At 44.9% G+C, this 24,182-nt stretch overlaps 1 protein-coding gene across 1 annotated transcript; it reads left to right on the top strand.

Annotated features, from left to right (window-relative positions):
- The first annotated feature begins 7,714 nt into the window (after window positions 1-7,714).
- On the top strand, window positions 7,715-19,773 carry LOC149287710 (uncharacterized). Its single transcript, XM_089492567.1, has 6 exons — window positions 7,715-7,726; window positions 7,885-7,953; window positions 10,478-10,642; window positions 11,477-11,597; window positions 16,099-16,662; window positions 19,763-19,773. Exons 1-6 carry the CDS (start codon window positions 7,715-7,717, stop codon window positions 19,771-19,773), a joined length of 942 nt encoding a protein of 313 aa, XP_089348693.1.
- Window positions 19,774-24,182: the final 4,409 nt, after the last annotated feature.

Here is a 24,182-nt window from a genome sequence, read left to right as displayed (position 1 = left end):
GCTGAAAAGATGGGAGGGCAGAGGATGAACAAGGGGAGGGTCCCTGCCAAACTGGGAGAGATGGAGGGTATGCAGAAGGAGCTGGGCCTGGAAATGGAGGAGGAGAAGGGGGCTTGCAAAATGACCTCCATGGATGAGGAAGCTGCCCAAGTCCATGGCATACAATGGTCCAGTGAAATGATGTCCATGATATAGGAGCCAGTGTGGCCTAGTGGTTTGAGCATAGTGGAACTACAACTCTGGAGATCAGTGTTTGAATCCCATCTCCAACATAGAAACTCTCTGGGTGACTGGGCAAGCCACACTCTCTCAGCCTTAGGGGAAGGCAATGGGAAACATTAAATATAGACATTTAAATATTGCAATTGCTATGGTTGTTGTTATTGCTGTCTATCTATACATTATGATTTTATGTAGATTATTGGAAGAAAAAATTTAAAAATAGACCCATTAAAATCAATCAGACCCATGAGTCCTACCCAGCCCTCCTCCTCTTGACATGTTTGGAGTGATGAAGGCTGGGGCCAACCCTAGGACTCCAATCCTAGCCCCATTTTCTGGAAATTAAGGGGATGTACAGGCCGCCCCTTTTAGCGCCAGATCAGGGCCACGACAAACACGCTACTTTTTGCAGCTCCTTTTTCCACTATGATAAAGCTACGCTGTGGCCCTGATGTGGCCTTTCCGTGGGGCAAAAAGGAGCTCCTTTCTGCGCCAGGGAAAAAGTGCCATATCCGCCAATGGTGTGGCTTTTCTCCACTCCTTTTCTGCATCATCAGGATGTAGCGCCAGAAGAACACCGTGATGTCACCTGTGATATGGTGCAATGTGCAGCATCACACATGCGGGAAGAGTCAGGGAGTGCGCTGTGCAGACGCCATCTTCGCCCTCATGCCAGCCAACAATGCTGGTCTCTACGCCCCGAAAGGCCCAGTGAACTGTCTTAGTCTTTCAGTATTCACAATATTCTCTCTCTGAGGGTTTGGAGGCAAGACTAATAATAGTAATAATAATAATATCAATAATTAATATCCTGCTTTCCAATGGATTTATTTTCAATTTTAGGGAAGGTTCAGGTTTGATTTGCCCTTAGTGCTGTTGAATTGTATTTTCTGTGGTCCATGAAAGATTGCATAAATGTGTGCACATAAAAACACTTTGTATTTTCTGCAGGTGTGGAAAGAACCAAGATGGCTTCCAAAGGAAGGGAGAGAAGAGAAACAACCCTCAATTCCTCCTTTGTGGAAGAAACTGGAGGAAAGAAGACCTCCAGACAGGTTAGTGTCCAGACCTCCTTTTTCGTGGTGGAGCCATTGGGAATTTGACTGACTAGGATGCAATGGGGGTGTTATTTACAATCCTTTGTCTTTCAGCGAAGGCTGCTTTCTATTGCAGATCACCTTTTGAGATGTGGCAGTGTTCTTCACAGAGGAGGAATGGCCACTCTTGAGTCCAAAGCAGGAATTTCTGTACAATGAGGTGATGATGGAGACCTATGAAAATGTGTCCTCTGTGGGTAAGGACCCATCGCCCTTCCTATAGAATGGGGGCAAGTGCTCTAGAAAGCTACATTGCATGGAAAACTGGTTCCAATTCGATTTTTATAGCAACATCCTGTGAAATCATGGAATTTGTAGTTTGTAGTTTTTAGAACTGTCCACATTACACCGGTTCTTAAATCCCTCCACTGGCTGCCCATTAGTGTCTGGGAAAGATACAAGGTGTTGGTTGTAACCTTTAAGGCCCTACATGGCTTGGGTCCAGACTACTTGCAGGAGTGCCTTCTTCCACACAATCCTCCCCACACTGGAAAAAGTCTCCTAAAGCCTAAGAAGACTAGATTGGCTTCAACAACCCAGAGGACCTTTTCTTCTGCCATTCCTAGGCTTTGGAATGACCTGCCAGAAGAGATCCATCACATCACCACTTTAGAAGCCTTTAAAAAGGCTGTTAAGATGGATCTCTTTCGGCAGGTCTTTCTAGAACACTGTCACCGACACTGTTATTGATACCGATACCCCGGCTGCCCTGCATAGATAGAAGTTCTCCCCTCAGCCTCTCCACCCAATCTAGTCTTCACATGTCTTTAAAGAACAAAGGAGGTAGGAAGGAGAAAGATGTAGATGGAAGAAGTAGATGGTAATAATAAGAACAAAAATAAGAAAAAGTGTGATGTTTGTTTGAATTGTAATTTTATTGATTGTATGGTTGTTTATTCTGAAAGTAAAAAGAATTTGAACATTATTTACAGTTTGACCTCAGTATCTGCTGAGGTTTGGTTTCAGGACCCCACTTAGTAACCAAAATCCGTGGATGTTCAAGTCCTATTACAAACAATGGGGTTGTAGTATGATGCGCCTTACATAAAATGGCAAAATCAAGGTTGGCTTTTTGGGGATATATTGAGATGCAGAATCTGTGGATACTGAAAGCTAACTGTAAAATGTTAAAAAGCAGTTGAAATCATCCCATTAAGAGAAATGCAACCCATGTCATTGGACTCATGGAGAAGTGGTCAGATGGAACCAAGGAGAATGTGTTTCTTTGGTTGGTTTCCCTGGAAAGAACTGAGAATCTTGGCCAAGGTGGGAGTTGAGTCAGTTGAGGCTGAGAGAAGGAGGAGAGACCTCAGGACAAGAGCATTTCTCTGGGTTAGTTTGCCTGTTTCCTATTTTATGTTAGTGTTGTGAGTACTGTCTTTCTTACAGAGGAACCTACTCCTGCTTTGTGAAGGCATCACAAGTTGGACTGGTTGATCTCACCTGAAAGCATCCTTCTTATTCATTCATTCCTATTGTACATTCTTTGAACTGTATGGTTGTGTTATTTATTACATTTCATCCCACCTTTCTCCCATGGATGGGTCTCAAGGTGGCTTAGAAGACAAAATGTAGAATGAACAAAAGCATTTCTTAAAAAAGAACACATGCTAGTAAAATAAGGATACTGCTATTCCTTCGGTTGGAAGTTCGTTCTCCAAGATCTGCAAGGGATAATCTTCAAATGTTAACTGGGAGGGAAAGAGGACATTGGAGGACAATGGCTTAGAGTCATATCACATAGACAGTAGTGAATGGAGACTTCCATGTTAGTGGGTTGGTGAATCTGCTCTGTCTTTTAGTCTGAGCTCTCTCTGGGGCTGACTCTATTTTGGAAATGGGCTCCAGCCCCATGGATGAAAACCTGGAGGAAATTCAATGCCCCAATAATATGGAAGTCACAGTCTGTCAAAGTTTACATGAAATGTGTGAAATGTGGTTTTTGTTTTGCTGTTGTCTGTCCTGAATTTTCCATCTCCACTAAATGAACCCAAGATCAAGCAAGAAGAGAGAAGGAGAAAACTGTGACTCCTTCCACTTTCTCAACCCCATGCAGAAATGTATGAACCTCTTCCATGGCAATGCTTAGACACAGCTTTGCTCCTTAGAAAACACAAGGCTTGTAATCTTTCACAGAAGACATATTATTTGGGAGGCAGTTCAAGAAAAATCCTTCCAGGAAGGTGCCCCAAATTTCTTTTCTAGGCATAGAGGCTGGTGGGCTTTTCATCCACAGTTAAACGGTGGAGGTGGCCTATGACAAACCTCCTTTGAACACAGACAAATGAAGAACTGCCTTCAACTTGACCACTAGCGATCCTGCTAAAAGTTTACATGATGAAGAGAGTTCTTCCTGATAGATCCTATGATGCTTCTCCTTAGTTTCACTTAATTTGCTGAGGTAAAATTGTATTTATTTGTTAGACTGTTCTTATACTTAAAACAAAAATCTTCTCCAGACAATGGTCTTGGAAAGAAGAAAGGTCTCTCCACAAAATTGTCTGGCCTTAACATGAATGAGAAAGGCATAATGTTAAATGAAGAAGAGACAGCGATCGTGACCCAGAGTCCAAAGCAGAAATTTTCTGACCCAGAGGAAGGGATCCAAGTGAGTCTGGGACACTTTTATGCAATAGGTTCTTGGCCTTAGGAGAAAAGGCGCAATATGGAAAAGGGGCACCACCTCCTCTTTCTACTCTTTGCTCAAATGGACAGGTTTTCTCTGACCTACGGAGTCAAAGCAGCCCATTTGGATGTTGAATGCGGATTGGAGGATGACTCACATTTGCAGCTGGGATCTTACTGGCATGGCTACAGGAACATGGATCTCATAGAATCAGAGGACGACCTGGAACTAACTGACAAGGTACAGAAGAAGCCTCATGCACTTTCCGTGGTGTTTTAGAGTTGGGCAGCGTGTTCACATCTGGCTGTCTTGGAAAGAGAGTTAATTATTCCTTCCCACTGAGAATTTATCCTTAAAGTAATGGAGGTCAGAGCAGGGGAGCATTAAATCTGCCTCAAACTTTTTACTGAACTCTCTTCCCCCCAATAAATTCAATGCCTTGGACAGTCAAGATTAAAACCAACATGGATTCACTGTCCCACTAAGATGGAAACGACTAAGGGGGTTAGACACAGTGGGATGCAGACCTTTGTCTCTAGTGAGAGCCGTTCGATGAATTTTACGAGGCAAGTCAAGTTTATTTACATACCCCCTTTCTAATGGGAAAAAAGTATATAAAGTGAATTCCTTGCCATGATAAACACAGATTTAGGCTACAGATACAAGGGAATATTTGATTATACAACATTTTTGTTGGAGATTTGGGATATCTGCATTGCATATGTAAACAAAACTAGACACATTTCCTGTTAAACTTCCTGCATCTATTTGTAGAAAGGTACACAAGCCGAAATGATTTGTCTTGCTGGGATTTGCTGTTTTAGTTGATTTGGAGATAGTTATACAAACTCATTTTTTTTGTTTATTGTATCATTACCTTTACGTAACTGTTACTTCTCATTGTTATTAATACAGAATGACAGGGAGAAAAACTGTGCAATCACAGATCATGCGTTGTGGAGTTCCTATTACAATGGAACAACCATTAATACCATAATGACCATGTGAATCAGATGTGTCACCTACAAGCTGCTCGCAGAAAACAATGTTCACATCACGTTCAAAATCACGCCTTCCAACCCTTGCTTGCCTTGCTCTGGTAGGGGACTTTTAAAAAACATGTGGGATATTCTTTTCTTTTTGTGTGTTTTCCCATCCAAAGATCCTGGAAGTTGAGAGAGACAAAACGCCACAGGAGGAGCATCTCCAAACCCAGCGTGACTACTACTGAATTTGGTCAAGAAAAAGAAGCAGGAAAACGAGCGCTTGAAAGAGAAAAGCTCACAGGTGCCACAAGATCTCTTTGCAAATTTAAAGAAGAGTGATTTAAGTCGGGTAAACCTATATTCTAAAAATATGGCAAATTAAAATAGAAGAGCCGACAGCCTTTGAAAACAATTTGAAACCAAACACATGCACAAATATGGATTAAATACAAAGGCACCGGGAAGCAAAAAGCCACGTTTTATTTGGCATTCAATGAAATCGGTGTTGGTGCCAATTGGACCCCTGAAGGCGCCCTAGTAGAAAAGGCCCTCTCTCACATCCTCCCACCATAAACAGAGCCCACTGGAGGAACATGGAGGAGGTCCTCTCCAAAAGACTTTATTTCTTAGGCAGATGGGTCCATAGGAAGCACTCCTTCAAGTACAGGGGTTCCAAGCCATTTAGGTCTTTAAATAACTAAGTGCCTAGTTCAAATCGTAGCAGATGTAGTTTTGCAAACTTGCGGGAAGCAGTTAATGAAACCTCTTGAAGCCCAAGAGAGGTTTGACAGGGATGGGATCCAGTGCTCACATAAATGAGATGCTTCCAGCTGCTACTATTTTCCTTTTTAAGTAGGGATCCTTTCCCTCCTCTGATCAAGGTGAAAAACAAACAAACAGCTTCATTTATATACCGCTTCATACTGAACTAACAGTGTCTAAGTGATTTACAACTGTAAGCTAATTGCCCCCAACAATCTGGGAAGTCATTTTAGCAACTTCCTCGGAAGGATGCAAGCTGGAGTCGAGCTTGAGCCCTTTCGCTGGTCTTGAACTCGCAACCTTATGATTTTGAGTGAGTGGCTGCAGTACAGGCATTTATCCGCTGTGTCACCAGGGCTCCTAAAAGCAGAAGCCCTGTGTAAAAAGGAAAACAAATCCATCAAAGGCAAGGATGAGGGTGGGATTAAAGTCTCTCTTCAGCACTCGGACAACCCGTCGGAAGAAGGAAAGGATAAGGTAAAGCAAACCCCATAGATCCCATCATCAATGTCTCTCCTGTACCAGTTTAGTAAAATGCATCAGGAGATTTTTGGCTGGCCATTGGAAGAACATCCCGTGGATGATATGTTGGATTCCAGGATGCAACCTCATACTGAGAAAAGCGAGAGAGGCAGGCTGACTTCTGAGCAGGTACATTTCAGCCAGCTAAATGGAGTGTCTCCTCCATGTGCCAGCCAGCTCTTTCACAAAGGGGCATTGTTCTTGCTACTTCATTGCTTGTTTTGGGATTGAAAAAAATATTCATTTGCATCTTTTAGCAGAAAGAAGGTATAAAAAGGATTCCCTTGGTCGCCTTTCCTCCATCCTTTCTTCCTTTTTTCTAGAAGCAGGGACAGGATAAGAGCCTTGAAAAAATGGGGGAGAAGAAGGAGAACAAGGAAGATACAGAAAAGGAGGATGAGAAGGAGAAGAAAGAAACAAAAGAGGGGGAAAGAGAAGGTAGAGCCAGCATGATGTGGCTATTTTAGTTTTAAACTAGGTCTCCCAAAAAGTCCCTTTGTCTCCTTTACTCCATCCTTTCTTCCTTTTTTCTAGAAGGATGGACAGGATAGGAGCCTTGAAAAAACAGAGCAGAAGAAAGAGCACAAAGAAGATAAAGAAATTCTTGCAATCAGTCCAGAAAAGAAGGATGAGAAGAAGAGGGGAAAAACCAAGGACAAGACAGAGAAGGTATAGCAAGTATAGCATGCCTGTTTAAATATTAAATTAGGACCCTAGCAATCAGGGTTCAATTCCCTGATCAAACATAAAAAAACCCACTGGGTGACCTTAGGCAGGTCAAGCCCTCCCTTCAGCCACCATCTTGGGGGGAGAGAGGCAGGCGAGCTCCAACTGCCTGCCTGAAGAAGACAAGCCCTCCCTTCAGCCACCATCTTGGGGGGAGAGAGGCAGGCGAGCTCCAACTGCCTGCCTGAAGAAGACAAGCCCTCCCTTGTATTGTTTTTAAATTGTATGGGTGGGTTTTTTTATTGTTGCACTATGTATTGGTTTTGATGGTGTTTTTGTAAACCGCTGTGATCTACAAGGAATAGCGGTCTAGAAATAAAATTTCATTCATTCAAACACTGTCGGCCTCACAAGATTGCAATGGCAAACCCCCTCTAAATAAATTTGCCCAGAAGAACCTAAGACAGGTCTGCCTTTAGGCCTCCATTAGTCAAAAATGACCCAGAGACATGCCAGCACCACCAACAGCAGCACCACAACAAGGCAATGTCACACCTTCTCCCCCTCCTTTCTTTCAATGGCCAGATCCCTGATTTTGTCACATCCTTAATTTTACTTTAGGACTAATCTGCCCAATTTTCTTCTTTCACAGGCCAAAGACAGTGAGGCCAAAGTTGGAGATACAAGGAACCCACCAAAGGGCCCTGTCTACGTTGCAAATGGGAGCGAGCCCATAGCTATCGCGGAACAGGAGGAAGAAGAGGAGGAAGAGCAACTGGACCAGGAAACATTTGACATTGTACGTTTTCTGCCACTCACATCATGTTGAAAGCATGCAGAAAAGAGTATCCATTGAACTCTTCTTCAGCATCACATTTTAGATGAGCTGATTTTCCACTTTACTTAGCTGTCCAGAGCAATAGGCAAGTTTAAACAATTCCTCCCACCTTCCCTCCCACCCTTCACTTTCACATGGCTCCTCTCTGTTTGTTCCCCTCTTCAGTGCGAAGAGAAGATGCGGCCAGTCAGGAAGACCATACAAGATCTGGACAACCCAGGCATGGGGCGCTTGGTGGAAGAACTGGAGAATATTATACACAGCTGAGAGGCAGTGAACAGGCAGGCCCAGCTCCATCAGGGTTAGCCTGAAGAAAGAGAGCCCTCCCAGCAGTCCATCTGCCTTGATCCAGGCTGCAGAGGGAGAGAAGAACCACTGGACCTCATCCCCTTCCCCACCACCATTCCCTTCTCCTTTTGTGTCGCATCATTTCAGATTGTAAGCCTGAGGGCAGGGAACCGTCTAATTAAAAATAATAATTGTAAGCTACTCTGAGAGCCATTAGGGCTGAAGGGCGGGGTATAAATACCTTAAATAAATAAATAAATATTTAAACAGGGCTATCATATCACCTCTTAACCTTCTCTTCTCCAGGCTAAACATCCCCAGCTCCCTAAGTCGTTCCTCATAGGACATGGTTTCCGGACCCTTCACCGTTTTAGTTGCCCTCCTTTGGACACGCTCCAGTTTCTCAACATACTTTTTGAACTGTGGTGCCCAGAACTGGACACAATATTCCAATTAGGGCCTGACCAAAGCAGAATAGAGTGGCACTATTACTTCCCTTGATCTAGACACTATATTCTATTGATGCAGCCTAAAATCACATTGGCCTTGTTAGCTGCCTCATCACACTGTTGACTCATTTTCAACTTGTGGTCTACTTGGACTCCTAGATCCTTTTCATACATAGTTTCATTCATCCAGGTGTCCCCCATCCTATATCTCTGCATTTCATTTTTCCACCCTAAGTGCAGTACCTTACATTTCTCCGTGTTGAATTTCATTTTGTTACCTTTGGCCCAGCTTTCTAATCTATTAAGGCCATTTTGAATTTTGATCCTGTCCTCTGGGGTATTAGCTACTTCTCTCAATTTGGTGTCATCTGCAAATTTGATATGCCCCCATTTCTGTCATCCAAATCATTGATAAAGATGTTGAATAGCACTGGGCCCAGGGCAGATCCCTGTGGGACCCCTTTTCTCTTGCCAATGGGATTTGCAGTGTATTCCTGGACTGTATCTCCCAGCATCCACAGGGCCAGAGAGAGGAGGGTCATGCCCTGCATAGGGCTGCCATTTCATGGGTCTTAGGCTTTGGGGATGTGTGCCTTTGGCCAGTGTCCGTGTGGCTGGGGCTCCAGGGTCCCTCAGTCCCTCCTGCCTTCTTCCATATTGACTGCAAGAGGAGCCTGTGAGGGTGGGGCAGGGGGAGGTGTCTTCCAGCTCCTCTGCCCCCATTGGCCAGACTGAAGAAGGGGCGGAGCTTCTGCCTCTCTATTTAGCTCTGTGCGCGGAAGAGAGAGTGAGGAGCAGAGAGTGAGAAGGGGGGGAGAGAGAGGAAAGGAAGGAGAGAGATAAAGACAAGGAGGGAAGGAAGGAGGGGAGAGGAGAGGAGAGGAAAGGAGAGGGGAGGGACAAGGCCTGGAAGAGGTAGGCTTCACTGCTGTGCTGAGGCCTCCAACTGCGAAGCGCTGAGGTGGTGGCCATTTTGTCATTATTATTATTATTATTTTGTGCTGCTGGTGACTGTGGGGAACAATGTTCCTGAACCTTCTCTGAGCCTCAGTTGAACAGAGGCTTCTCTTTCTCTCTGAGGCTCCAGAGTCAGAAGGAGGACAGGCTCCGTGGGCCAAAAGGAAGGAAGTGTGTCTCTTTTCTGAGAAGGTTTTCTTATTACACAGCTCTGCTCCTTCTGGGGAACATGGGGTTCAAAAGGGATCAGAAAAGGGAGGATAGTTTTAATACTAGCCTTATTCTTCTTCTTCACAAACATTGGTCTTTGGCTTCTAAGAGGAGGCTAGTCTACCCAAAAGAGGCCAAAAGTGGCTCCTTTGGGAGGTTTTAAAAGTCTCCCCAGTTTTCTTATTGAGAGATTTTCAGACAAGAAGGAAGGAGACAGACCAGAATAACTCATATTACCAAGAATGAAGCAAGACTTGGGTGCTTCTACCCTTTTACAACCGACTCAGGCTGTATCTGCACTGAAGAAATAATCCAGTTTGAAACCGCTTTAACTCTCCTGGCTCCATTTTGTGGAATCCTGGGATTTGTAGTTTGTTGTGACACTAGAGCTCTCTGGCAGAGAATGTAAAATCCCAGGATTCCATAGCACTGAGTGGTTAAACCAGTGTCAAAGTGCCTTATTTATATAGTGCGGATGCAGCCTTCTTGGGAAAAGCTGATGATGGGGAAAAGCACTGGAGGTTTCAGCAGATGATTTATTTATTTATGATGCCGTCATTTCACATCTATCTACGGGGACATAACCAGGGCCCTATCAAATTCCCCATCCCCTAATCCCTCTCCACTCTAAGAAGGCATGGAGTATCTCTTGTGTAGGGGAGCTGCAGTGAATCTATGCTAGGTCCGGGGGGCTTTGTTTGGTGCAAAGGGAGGAAGGGGATGCCCACCTCTGCATTGGGCCAAAGGAGGCATATGTCCCCTGCGTATGTCACCAGCAATATGCTGTTCTCTGTGTCTTTGAGTGCTGCAGGGTTTCTTACCGAGCCAATCCTAACCCTGGTCCCTTTTCTCAGGTACTTCATCTCAGCCTCTTTGGACACAGCTTTGGGCCTCTCTTGCTGGAAGTGACGAAGTACAGGGCCAACAGGACCCCTGCCCACCTGATGGCCAACACAGAGGCCAAGCGGAGGGAGTTGGGCTCCAACAGAAATAGGAAGCCGAGGTACAACAGCTCTTTGGTGAGTCACTATCCTGTTAGCTTCATCTGTGTCACTTCTGGGTCAATTTATGAAAGGAAGCAAATAATATACAGTACTGTCCAAGTTTGGCAGAGACAGTCCTGGTTAATCCTCTGTCACCCCACTTATTCAGGGGCTTTTAAAAATTTCCCAGTTGGTCTATCCTCCTCCCACTTTCCCCTTTCTAAGCTCACCTTAGTTCCTGAGTGCAATTGAGTTTGCAGCCTATCAGCTCAAAAGTGGGGAGAGAAGAGGATAGAAGGAGACAGGATATGGCCCTTCCTAGGAGGCTGAAGCAAAAGCAAACTGCTGTGTCTTTCCTAGCTTGTGTGATCTTCCTCATAAACAACTTTGGCCATCTTCATACCTTCTGGGTTGCTTTCCACATGTGTCTTGTTTTTCCCATCAATGAAATGTTGGGGGCTATGGGAGAATGTCTCTGGATATAAATTGGGGGTGGGCCCAGTGACCCTTAAGCCCAGAGTGCTCCCCAGAACTGCTTTATAAAAATGACATTTGCCTCCAAAATGTGGCAAGAAATGTCTAAATGCACCATAAATCTTTGGTGGCTAAATGTACTGTATGTGTTGGGATAGTCAGTATCCTAATCCATCATCAATATCCCAGCCATGGCCTAAATTATATTGTTGGTTATATTGAAAAGATTCAAGACAAACTGGATCTCAAAGGCAGTAGCTTTTTTCTTGCTGACAGCATTTAAAGTCTATTTCCTGGACTGAATTCTAAAGTGATCAAATAATATTTGGATGCATCATGTGCTTTCCTCCCCTTTTGCTTAGTCACTCTGTGGATGAGGGCTATTTTCTGTTGCAGGTGACCTTTGCGGATGTGGCAGTATATTTCACCGAGGATGAATGGAAACTGTTAACGAAGAAGCAGAGACTGATGTACAATCATATAATGATGGAGAATTATGAGAACGTGGCTTCTGTGGGTAAGGAACCGGAATCCACTAGCATTATAGAATCATAGAGTTGGAATAGACCACAAGGGCTATCAGGTTCAACCCTCTTCTGCCATGCAGGAATACACATTCCAAGCATCATCCAGCCTGTGGTTCAAGACCTCCAAAGAAGAGAACTCCACCAAACTCTAAGGGAGTATATTCCACTGTCGAAGAGCTCTTACTGTCCCAAAGTTCCTCCTAATGGTCAGGTGGAACCTCTTTCTCTGTCGTTTGCATCCATTGTGGTGTCTCTTTTTCTCTGTAGCAGCAAAAAGCAAGCTTGCTCCATCCTCAATACGACCCTTTCCAATATTTAAACATGGATATCATATCCGCTGTTAATTTTCTTTTCTCCAGGGTAAACATACCCAGCTCTCTAAGCCGCTCCTCATAGGGCTGGATGGTTTCCAGATCCTTCCCCATTTTGGTTGCCCTCCTCTGGGCATGTTCCAACCTGTCAACATCCTTTTTGAATTTCGGAGGCCAGAACTGGACACAGGATTATTCCAAGTAAGGCCTGACCAAAGCAGAATAGAGCAGCACTATTACTTCCCTTGATCTAGAAACTATCCTTGTATTGATGCAGCCTAGAATCACATTGGCCTTTTTAGCTGCCGCATCACACTGTTGGTCCAAGTTCAACTAGTGGTCTACTAGGAGTCCTAGATCCCTTTGAAGCGTAGTTTAATTGTGATAGCAACATCCTGTAGAATATTTGAATTTGTAGTTTAGTGTGGCACTATTGCTCTCCACTTTATAAGGATTCCAAATACTGTATTATAAACTGCCAATTGTCAGAAGCAGGTTCTGTGGTTCATCCAGAATGGTATTGGGGTTTAGGGGGGATTGTTAGTAGTTTAAATGCTAGTAGTTTTAAGTAGTTGGTAAGGATATTGGGGCCTAGAATGGCTTTGGGGAATGGAAGCAGTTGTGGAGGCTATTAACTGCCTGGTCTGTGAACTCTGGGTGGCAGACATGCCCCCGGGGGGAGAGGCGCCTGTGAACGGTAGAAGAAGAAGGCCATAGGTACCTTGGCAGCCGGGCTGGTTAGGGGCTGAAGGGGAGGAAAAGGAAGGAGTGTGAAGGTAGTTAACGACAGAGGGAAAAGGTTTAGACACTTCAGGTACAGCTTAGATGTATTAATGGACGCTTCTGCCTGAGTTTCTCAATAAACCTTTTGGTGGAAGCAAAGGACTTTTTAATTCTGAAACTAAGTTCCGCCCCCAGATATCTCACCAATGCTAGGATTTTGTAGGAAGACAGCATGGAGATTACCAGTAATGCATTTCTCATTGAAATGGTAGCACATCTCTGAGTATGTTTCCTTTTTTGGCCCTCTTCCAGCCTTTTGAGGTTCTGCTTCACTTCCCCAAAGGGATGCAATGGGATACTGAGGCACAAAACTTTATTCCTATTTTAAGGCAATACAATGTGCAGTTGCCCCTGAGATCCCCAGAGGGCCAATGTGACGCCCCCAATCCCCAACAGTAGCCCATCCCTGTCTTAGAGATGTCTTAATACTGCTCCCTGGTGCTTGATCCTCACCAAAACAAGTCCAGGTCCCAGCCCCCTTGCTTTGCCTTTCCCAATGAGTAATTTGTATATGGATTATCCTGCCTTTCTCAACAAATGAGCCTCAAAGTGTCCCTTTTATGCATCACATAAATGGGTGTGTGTCTGTGATAGAGAGAAGGAGCGAATGTGAAAAACAGAAAGGCAGGAAAGAGATGGTGAAGGGCAAATACTGAAGCAGTGCAGATGGGCAAGAGGAAAGGTTGGAGAGCGGAGGGAAAAAGGGAAGGGGATCAGGCTTAAGAGGGGGATGAAATGCACAGATATAGGATGGGGGACACCTGGCTGAATGAAACTACATGTGAAAGGGATCTAGGAGTCCAAGTAAACCACAAGTTGAACATGAGTCAACAGTGTGATGCAGCAGCTAACAAGGCCAATGTGATTTTAGGTTGCATCAATAGAAGTATAGTGTCAGGATCAAGGGAAGTAATAGTGCCATGGTATTCTGCTTTGGTCAGGCCTCACCTGGAATATTATGTCCAGTTCTGGGCACCACAATTCAAAAAGGATGTGGAGAAACTGGAGCATGTCCAAAGGAGGGCGACTAAAATGGTGCAGGATTTGGAAACTATGAGGAACGACTTAGGTAACTAGGGATGTTTAGCCTGGAGAAGAGAAGGTTAGCCCTGTTTAAATATTTGAAGGAATGTCAAGCTTGTTTTCTGCTGCTCCAGAGACTAGAACACAGAACAATGGATGCAAACTGCAGTAAAAGAGATTCCACTTCAACATTAGAAGGAACTTCCTGACAGTAAGGTCTGTTCATAAAATAGCCACAAAACAACAATAGCATCTAATTGACACACAGTAAAACAACAAAACGGTTAAAACTGACAAATAAAAACATCATTTAAAATGCACAGTTGTGATCAGAAGTGGAATTTTTCCTTAAGTTCTTTACAAGAGGTCAGTTGGGTAAGTCTGCCGGAAGGGATCCGTCTTAAGTGCTTTCTTGAAAGCATCCAAGGTGGTGTTAAGACGGATCTCCTCCGGCAAGTTGTTCCATAACTTTGGGGCCATGGCTGTGTATGCTCTGTGAGAAGCTGTTCTTAGCCTGACCTTTGGGTAATCTAATAGATTCTTCCCAGATGTTCTGAGAGTGAGGGGCGGATGGTGTAGGGAGAGGCATTCCCTCAAGTAGCTCAGGCCCAAGCCATGTAGGGCTTTAAAGGTAATAAGCAACGCTTGGTATTGCGCCGGAAGCTAATTGGCAGCCAATGTAGGGATACTGGTGTTATATGGTCTGACCTAGATGTTCTGGTGACCAATCTGGCTGCAGCGTTTTCAACTAACTAAAGCTTCCGAACTTGGTACAAAGGTAGCCCCATGTAGAGCAGTGAACTTAAGAAATGAACTTGAAATCAGGCCTTTTTTTCATACATATTAAGGGTTCCATTTAGCAATTATGAGCAATGTCTATGAAGAGAGGAAAGGGCAACACAAAAATTCCTTTTCCTCTCATGTTTCTTTTCCAACCTGAATTTGCTTAGCTCTGTGGTTGATTCCAGAGGCCCTTTGTCACTCGAAATGCTGGAGTCTGGGGAGGACACCCACAAGTGCTATGCTTTTAGGGGAATTTCATACTTAGCTCAAAGGAGAGATTGAGGCAACAGTGACCTCGGGATTCATCCCAACTATACCAGGCTCAGAAGCACACAGAACTCCAGAGGCATTTCAAATAGGTTTTTGTGTTTTATTTAGGGGGAAAGCAAAATACATGCACGCACACACACATATACACATATAGGTGTTCACGCACCACATGCAAGAACTAGGTAACAAAGGTGGGAGTGGTGAATAGTGTAAGGCTTTGCTAATGGTAATACATTACCTAGATGGATCTTGATTCCAATTGCTGTGGGTCCAGAATGGGGAGAGAAGTCAGTAACTGCTATAGCAAATGAGGCTGGTGAGTGTAGTGAGGTGTTTAGCAATGTAAACCAACGGAGTGTAAGTCTGCAACTGGACTGATGCTGAAGAACAGCCAGCTGGGGCTGATATTTATACTGAAATTGTTGCTTGGGGGCAGAAACCGAGCATTCGAAAAGGTTTAAATTGCTTTAGGATGTTTCCTGGGTGGGAAAAGAATTGTCTGAAACTGAATTAAATTAAATGGGTGCTTGGTGGAAATACTTCAGCCAAAAAGGATTATCACACTGGCTCTCAGGTCCTTCTTGGCTCTGAATTCTGGTCCCATTCAAAGCCAATGTATAGCACAGTCTGAAGGCGACACTCCCAGAGTTCAATAATAACATAGCAGAGTACAGTAGCAAATCTCTAGATATAGGCATTGGCAATGCATTAACCACTTTCCACACATAAAAATAACTCACAGCCACAGTTGATTTCCTCCAAGTCCTTGGAGGTTCTTTAGCTTGACTTGCAATAGAAAACAAATATGTACCAGCTCTCCTCTCTGACTTCCATCAACTTCACAATCTCTTGTACACACAACTCCAACCCACATCAATCCACATGTGAGCTGTATACTGTATTGGTTGTGAGTCATCTCCTGGAGCTAAACAGCATGAAGCATCCTCTGCAGTTAGCTTGCATCATGCCATGTGCTCTGACTCAAGACTCTATGGCAGTCTCACAGGAAATGATGCCACTTTTCAATCAAAGTATTTTTACATATATTTATTGGAATATTTTTCAACTGTCTGACTATTTGCTTCTACTGATTTCCTCATGACAGTTCCCTTTCAATTTCTTCTTTGGTAGCTCTGAGTAAGGATACAGTCATTATATGGATTTGGGGCATCCAGAACAGGGTCATGCTCAGGTCACTCACACCAACATTATTAATTTAATCATAAATAGGGAGGGATGAACGTGGGGCTAAATCTTGGGGCAACACTTTCCTCTCTTAACACTGAGATTCAGTCTTGTCTGTCATTGTCCTCCTTTACAGAAGAATTTGTCAGCCACGAGAGAGTCCACACAGGAGAGAAGCCATACAAATGCCAGCATTGTGGGAAAAGATTTTCTTGGAAGTCAGTCCTAGAGATGCATCAGAGAGTCCACACAGGAGAGAAGCCATACAAATGCCAGCATTGTGGGAAAAGATTTTCTTGGAAGTCAGTCCTAGAGATGCATCAGAGAGTCCACACAGGAGAGAAGCCATACAAATGCCAGCATTGTGGGAAATGTTTTTCTTCAAAGGCACACCTAGTGAGACATCAGAGAGTCCACACAGGAGAGAAGCCATACAAATGCCAGCGTTGTTGGAAATGTTTTTCTTCCAAGTCATACCTATTGGCACATCAGAGAGTCCACACAGGAGAGAAGCCATACAAATGCCAGCATTGTGGGAAATGTTTTTCTTACAAGTCATACCTATTGGCACATCAGACAGTCCACACAGGAGAGAACCCAAACAAATGCCAGCATTGTGGGAAATGTTTTTCTCAGAAGTCACACCTATTGGTACATCAGAGAGTCCACACAGGAGAGAAGCCATACAAATGCCAGCGTTGTTGGAAATGTTTTTCTTCCAAGTCATACCTATTGGCACATCAGAAAGCCCACACAGGAGAGAACCCAAACAAATGCCAGCATTGTGGGAAATGTTTTTCTTCCAAGTCATACCTATTGGCACATCAGAGAGTCCACACAGGAGAGAACCCAAACAAATGCCAGGATTGTGGGAAATGTTTTTCTTACAAGTCAGACCTAGTGAGACATCAGAGAGTCCACACAGGAGAGAAGCCATATAAATGCCAGCATTGTGGGAAAGGTTTTTCTTCCAAGTCATACCTATTGGCACATCAGAGAGTCCACACAGGAGAGAAGCCATACAAATGCCAGGATTGTGGGAAATGTTTTTCTTCCAAGTCATACCTATTGGCACATCAGAGAGTCCACACAGGAGGGAACCCAAACAAATGCCAGCATTGTGGGAAATGTTTTTCTTCCAAGTCATACCTATTGGCACATCAGAGAGTCCACACAGGAGAGAACCCAAACAAATGCCAGCATTGTGGGAAAGGTTTTTCTTCCAAGTCATACCTATTGGCACATCAGAGAGTCCACACAGGAGAGAACCCAAACAAATGCCAGGATTGTGGGAAATGTTTTTCTTCGAAGTCATACCTATTGGCACATCAGAGAGTCCACACAGGAGGGAACCCAAACAAATGCCAGCATTGTGGGAAATGTTTTTCTTCCAAGTCATACCTATTGGCACATCAGAGAGTCCACACAGGAGAGAACCCAAACAAATGCCAGCATTGTGGGAAAGGTTTTTCTTCCAAGTCATACCTATTGGCACATCAGAGAGTCCACACAGGAGAGAACCCAAACAAATGCCAGGATTGTGGGAAATGTTTTTCTTCGAAGTCAAACCTAGTGACACATCTGAGAATCCACACAGGAGAGAAGCCACACAAATTCCAGAAATGAACTAACGTTATATTTATCAAGAAGCAAAACAAAGAATATATTTTAAATCTTGTGGTGATAAGAAAAAGCCCTTGTGATTCCGTGTGTTAGGTTTGTGTGTCCATATGCCTGTTTATGTTTTTCAATTATATTTTGTTATTTTGAGGGTTTAATTGCCTTTATTATAGATTATTGCTTTAGTTTATAAATTTGAGTGGGGATCATGGTGGTGGAATAGGTTAGTTAAACAGAGGGGTGGGATTGGCTGCAGCTGGTTAGAACAGTTATGAGAATGATAGCATTTGGAATTTGTTCGATGTTGGCTGAAGAAAGTTGGGGACAGGTATTAACAGAAAGGGCTAGTTTGTGGGAATGGCAAAGGGGGCCTTGTTATCTGTGGGACATAGACTGTGGGAATTGGAGGTGGGGGCCAGGTTTGGATGAGTGTGATGTTTTAGATTTTGGGGTTTTAATGTTTGTTTTGGGGAGGGCAGCTCTGACTTGAACACTGAATTTCTGATTATGTGTTTGCAACAAAGTTTTTGTTGTTTCAACACACTGGACTCATTGATGTACAGAAATTCTGCATTTGCACAAAATGTACCCTTTCTTCTCTCCTCAGCCCTCAGCTCCATTCCCAGCCATAAAAACAGAGGCAAACACACATATATACTCAGAGAGACAGAGCTATATGTACAAACCAGAGCCTTCCCAGCCTTTCCCTCCTGAGTCCAGCTCCGCAGCTTGGGCTCCATTCTGGAAGGAAGGAAAAAAGGCCGTAGTCCTTCCCTTCTTCCAAAGGCCGACAATGGAATAAACAGCAGCAGCAGCAGCAAAGGCCTTACGATCCCTGCGTATGCTGAGAAGGGGTCTTTGGGGCATCTGAAAGGAATGAAAGTGCCAAAGGAAGAGAAGCATAAAGGGACTGCTGAAGTCAGGGGGGAGGATTTGGGACCTGTTTCAGGCACCTTCCTCCTGGAACCCATTATTAGAGCCTTCCACAGCTAACTATGATGCTTTAAATGACTATTTCACAGATAATGTCTCTCAGATAAGAGCCAAATTGGACGTCAGCATTATTGCGGAGGCTATAAGTGAGGTGTCCATGAGTAAGATCATACTGGATCAATTTGAATCTGAGTACTGAGGATGTGGACAAGCTCCTTGTAAGTGTGAAGAGGAGAACTTGCCCTCCTGACCCTTGCCCTTTTTATATCACCTGAGATATATCATAGATACATCTCTTAGTTAGGGCTATTTTCCATCATGTTTAAAAGAAGCAGTGTTACAGCCATTTATGGAAAAGCCCTCCCTAGATCCCTTGGAGATGAACAATTACAGACCGGTCTCCCGTCTTCCATTTCTAACCAACATAATTTTGAGGGCAGTTGCTCTTCATCTCCAAGCGGTCTTGGATGAAACAGATTATCTGGACCTATTTCAAACTGGCTTCAAGATGGGATACGGAGTCGAAACTGTTATAGTTCCCTTAGTAAATGATCTTTGCTTCAAGGGGGAATGTAACTTACCAAACTTCAAGCTGTATTATTATTATGCAGCTTGTCTCAAATGGTTAGAAGAATGGTTCAAATTAGAAAATAAGAATTTTTGAATATAGAAAAAGCTAACCTGGATCTTGGTATACATGCATATATGTGGTATACAAAACCAAAATATAATAATGCTTTTAACCATCATGTTATAAGAAGATCATTGCTTAAAGCATGGTATAAAATGAGACATCAATTTTGGGTGTCATTGCAAGAAGCCTATTACAATAGAACAAAGGACAAAGATACTCCATGGCTAAGATATGGAGATTTAATAAACCAAACACCAGAAGGAAAATACAATATGAAATCTATGGAAGAACTTAATGAAAGAGGAAACATGAAGGATTGGTTTTTATACAACCAATTAAACAATCGTTTTAAGGCAGACAATAAAGCTCCTGAGTTAACGATGGATAACAATTAAATAGATAAAATTATGATGGACCAAAAAGGTAAACACATATCCAAATATTATAAACTATTAAAAGAAAGAGATCTAGAAGATGAAATTATTAAACACAGCATGATAAGATGGGCACGTGATATAAATAAAACTATAACTATAGAGGAATGGGAAAAATCATGGAAAGGACCAAATAAATTCACTCTGTGCCTAAACTATAAAGAATAAATGTTATACAGGTGGTATCTAACCCCCCCAAAAACCCACCAGATATACAGAACTGGCAATAGTAAGTGCTGGAAATGCGGGGAACCCGAGGGAAGCTTCTTTCATATTGGTGGACATGCATTAAAGCTCAAGGATTCTGGCAAAGGATTCATGGAACCATCCAAACCATTCTTGATATAAATATTCCCTTTGAACCACATTTATTTTTACTAAACATGACACACAACATAAAGTCAGTAAAATACAACAGAATTGTTTTATATATGGTCTCATGTGCAAGGATCTTATTTGCTCATGTTTGGAAATCTACAATGAATCCTTCTATCGAAGATTGGTTGATTAAGATATATGAAGCTAGAAATATGGATATAGTATCTGCCTTACTAAGAGGGAAACCAAAATAATATTTGGAAATGGAATGGAGTTGTCTTAAAACATTTGAAGAAAAGGGAGATAACATTCCATTAAATTAATAGTTAATATTTGGTCAATATTTGGTAATTTAAATACTATCATGGGGATATCTCAGTGTAATAAACATTTTTGAAAATAAAAAAGGAAGACCCACATCATTGTTGTGGGGAACGCCACACACCAAGTTGTATAGCCACGTTCTGTGCTGCTCCTGGCCTTGCTGCAGGTGAGCCATTGACAGTTTGAGGGTGGCGACACGCTCCAACGCTGCAATGGTCAAAGGAAGTGTTTAGACTTTGCTTGTTGTTTCTTGCTCCCTTCACCCTTACATGTAAGGGCAATTCAGACTATGTTTTACCCCACTTCCCAAACCGGTTTAAAAGTAGCAAAGATGATGATGATGATGATATTATCAGGTCTGGGGGAGGGATGGAGCTGCTGCCTTAATCATCATTAATGCCACCATCACTAGGCATTCTTGCTTTGCACCACTGTAATGGCCATGGCTCAGTGCTATCGAACTCTGGGAATGTTCTTTTGGTTTGGCATTTTAGGTGTTGTTAAGGTTTGGAAATCCTGTTTGGGGTCCCTTCCAACTTTGGGGCCCTTTCGTCCTCCATTTTGGGTTCCCAGAAGGCCAGAACTGCCAAGCGCTGAGGCAGAGGCAGCCATTTTGTGTTCCAGTGGCCATTTTGTGCTTCTTCTGACTGTAGGGAATAATGTTCTGGAACCTTCTCTGAGGCCTCAGTTGAAAAGAGGCTTTTCTTTCTCTCCTGAGGCTCCAGAGAGAGAAGGAGGCCAGGCTCCTTGGGCCAGAAGGGAGGAAGTGTGTCCCTTTGCCTCTGGCCCTCCATTTTGGGGCGAAGGGAGGGAGGGAGGGAGGGAGGGAGGGACCTGTGGGGGTCTGAGGAAGGGGAGACAGGGACTCAGGGCCAGTGGGGAGGCTGTCCATTGGGGGCTGGGAGAGAGAGGTGGAGAAAGAGACCCTCCTTTGGGCCCTAGCTGGGGAGGGTCCCACTGGTCCTTTCCTCCCCCTTTGGGAAAGGAGACCCCCTCAGCCCCCTGGACTAACTCCTGCCACTCATTCCTAGGGCTGGGACTCAGAGTGGTTTCTTAGGCATTGTCACCTTCTTCCCTCCATGGCCATTGGCACTGACCTTTTCCCATTGCCTTCCCTCCCTCAGCCCTTGGACCTCCGCCTCCTTCGCACTCAGAGCAACCCTTCTCTACGGCTGAGGAGACGGCCTCTGACCCAAGGAATCTCTGGCCATAAAGGACTGCAGGAGAGGCCTTTCTGGGGCTGCAGGAATCAGGGTTTTTGTACTGAAGGTAGGCCTTTATTCCTGGAGCTGAAAGAGGACCTTTCTTTAAATCTTTCAGTCCAGGATTGTGTGGAAGGGTTGCCGCTGAGATACTGAGCCCATGATTTGCAGGCATAAATGTTAGAAAATGACACGTGTGTGACCACAAGACCAGCTGTGAGCTAAGTATTGTAAACAGTCAAATTCCAGTGGCAGTTAACAGTCGACACTTGCATTATGGAATGTTGATGCTGCCAGTCCTTCTGAGAGAGTGTGTCAATTATGACAGTTGGATGTTAGAGTAACCGCCTCTCTGTTTTGTTGTTATTGTTGATTGGTTGACAAAATAACTTATTTATTAAAGCCCTCGTGTAGGGTGAAAGCTTGAAGTGCTATTGTTCTTATTTCTCAAGCCGGGAGCTCAAGGCCGTTTGCAGTGGTGAAGAAATATTTTCCTTGAATATCTTTGCAGACACCTCTTCAGATTCCCTCTCTGTGGCGTCCTGTTGACGTGGTTCAACTTTTTCAGGTGGTCATGGTGGACAGAGCGCATCTTTCCACGCCCCAACAATAAAGCCCCAAATTCAGTCTCTGGCAGCATTGTCTTCCCAGAAGGTGGAAGTGAGATTTCCAGACCCCAGACACACAGTGCGCCAGTGCGTCCTTTGTGTGGGGATTGTGTGTGTACATGCTGTTTACTAGAGCTTTGTAAGTTACTAGTTTAACTGGGTTTATAAAATGAATTTACATATCTCCAAAATGAGTATAGAAATAGAAAGAAATAGATTAAATGGACCGATCACAGCAGCAGAAATCATTGAAGTAATAAGAAAAAGTTTAAAAAAGGGAAAACACGAGGACTGATGGCTTCACCGTCAGTTATTATAAAGTATTTGAGGATCAATTGTTAACACCACTCAAATTAAAATTAAATGCCATCAAAGCATGGACGGGGGGAGTGCATGGGCTGGGGAGGGAAGGGACAACATCATCCTGAGCGCTCCGCAGTCCGTGGGTGGCACTCCCGGGGCGGTGCGCAGATGCGCACCTCCGACACCCCGGGAGGAGGCCACCCGGCTGTAGCGCGGCTTGGGCCGCGGGCTCCGGCGAGGAAGCAGGGGGGCGTGGCGGGGAGGTCTGGCGTGCGGCTTAAGAGCTCACCGCTCTCACCAGGTGAGCCCCACTCCCAGCCTTCCCTCCAGAGTCTTAAAGTGCCCCTCACTCCGGCTGCCGCCAACGGGCCAAAGCAGCTTGTGGCAAGAGTCCCTCTGGGCGCTCCGCAGTCCGTGGGTGGCACTCCCGGGGCGGTGCGCAGATGCGCACCTCCGACACCCCGGGAGGAGGCCACCCGGCTGTAGCGCGGCTTGGGCCGCGGGCTCCGGCGAGGAAGCAGGGGGGCGTAGCTGCGGAGCTTTTACGGGGCTAGGGAAGCTGTGGGTTAGTTTGGGCAGAGGATGCCTGCAGTGGCTGACCTCTGCCCCTTATTTGCTTGTGTAGGGTGGGTGAGCGGAGCTCCTATTGAGGTTGTGTGGGGCAGGGGGAGATATGGCGGTGGGAGGAGGGATTTGCGTTCCAGGGGAAGCCGAGATAGATGCCTCATATCCATCTCTCCTTCCTATCCCCCTCCCAACCGAAGGGACCTGAGGGTCGCTCCAACCGTACCACAAACCCTGTCGCTGCTCCTGTGCAATGCCAGATCAATCAACAACAAGACCCACATCCTCCATGATATGTTGGAGGACCGAAGGTGTGATCTGGCTTGCATTACCGAGACCTGGCTGGGGCCTGAAGGGGATGCAGTGTGGGCTCAGGCCCTGCCTGCCGGGTTCTCGGTGAAGGACCAGCGCAGGTTAGGTGGGCGGGGGGGGTGTGTGGCCTTGATCCATAGGAACACCGTGACCCTCACCAGGAACCACATCAGACAGACGTCCTATATCGAGTGTATTTACCTGACCCTTAAAGCTAGGGACAGTCTAGGGATTCTGTTGGTGTATCGGCCACCCCGTGCGCTAACGGACTCCCTTAACGAGCTGACACAGCTGGTCGCTGAGCTGATGCTGGAGACGCCCAGGCTACTTGTCCTGGGCGACTTCAACATCTCCCTCACGGCCAGCTATGTTCCACCCGGTGCGGCTCGTGAATTCATGGATACCATGGCTGCCATGGGCCTGTCCCAGCTAATTCAGGGTCCTACGCATTGAGCGGGTAATACTCTCGATTTGGTCTTCTGTTCAGATGCGGAAAATCCGTGGGTGGAAATATCTGATATTTCTCCCTTGCCATGGACGGATCACTTCCTGGTTGAGGCGAAAATCAAGGTCTCTACCCAGATCCCCCCCGGGGGTGGTGGACCTACTAGGATGGTCCACCCTCGAAGGCTAATGGAACCTGGCCGGTTCCAGGATGCCCTTGAGGGGTATATGGCTGGAAGCGACGGCGACTCTGTTGATGCCCTGACTGGTATCTGGAATACCGGTCTCTCGAGGGCTATACACAGCATCGCTCCCAAGCGCCCTCTCAGACCAGCTTCCAAACGAAAGCCCTGGTATACGGAAGATCTCCGGGCTAGGAAGCGGGAGCTGCGACGGCTAGAGTACCGTTGGCGGAAACACCATCGCTTAGATGACAAGACTCTCCTAGCCCAACGGTTAGAGGACTATGGAGAGGCGATACGAGCAGCAAAGAACTCGTTCTATGGTGTTCGTATCGCGTCCGC

Source organism: Sceloporus occidentalis, unplaced genomic scaffold (assembly GCF_023333645.1).
Source record: "Sceloporus occidentalis isolate IW3139 unplaced genomic scaffold, rSceOcc1.0.p SCAF_57, whole genome shotgun sequence".
NCBI lineage: Eukaryota > Metazoa > Chordata > Lepidosauria > Squamata > Phrynosomatidae > Sceloporus > Sceloporus occidentalis.
The sequence above is the reverse complement of the archived record's forward strand: the minus strand, read 5'-3'. Positions and strand labels throughout refer to the sequence as shown.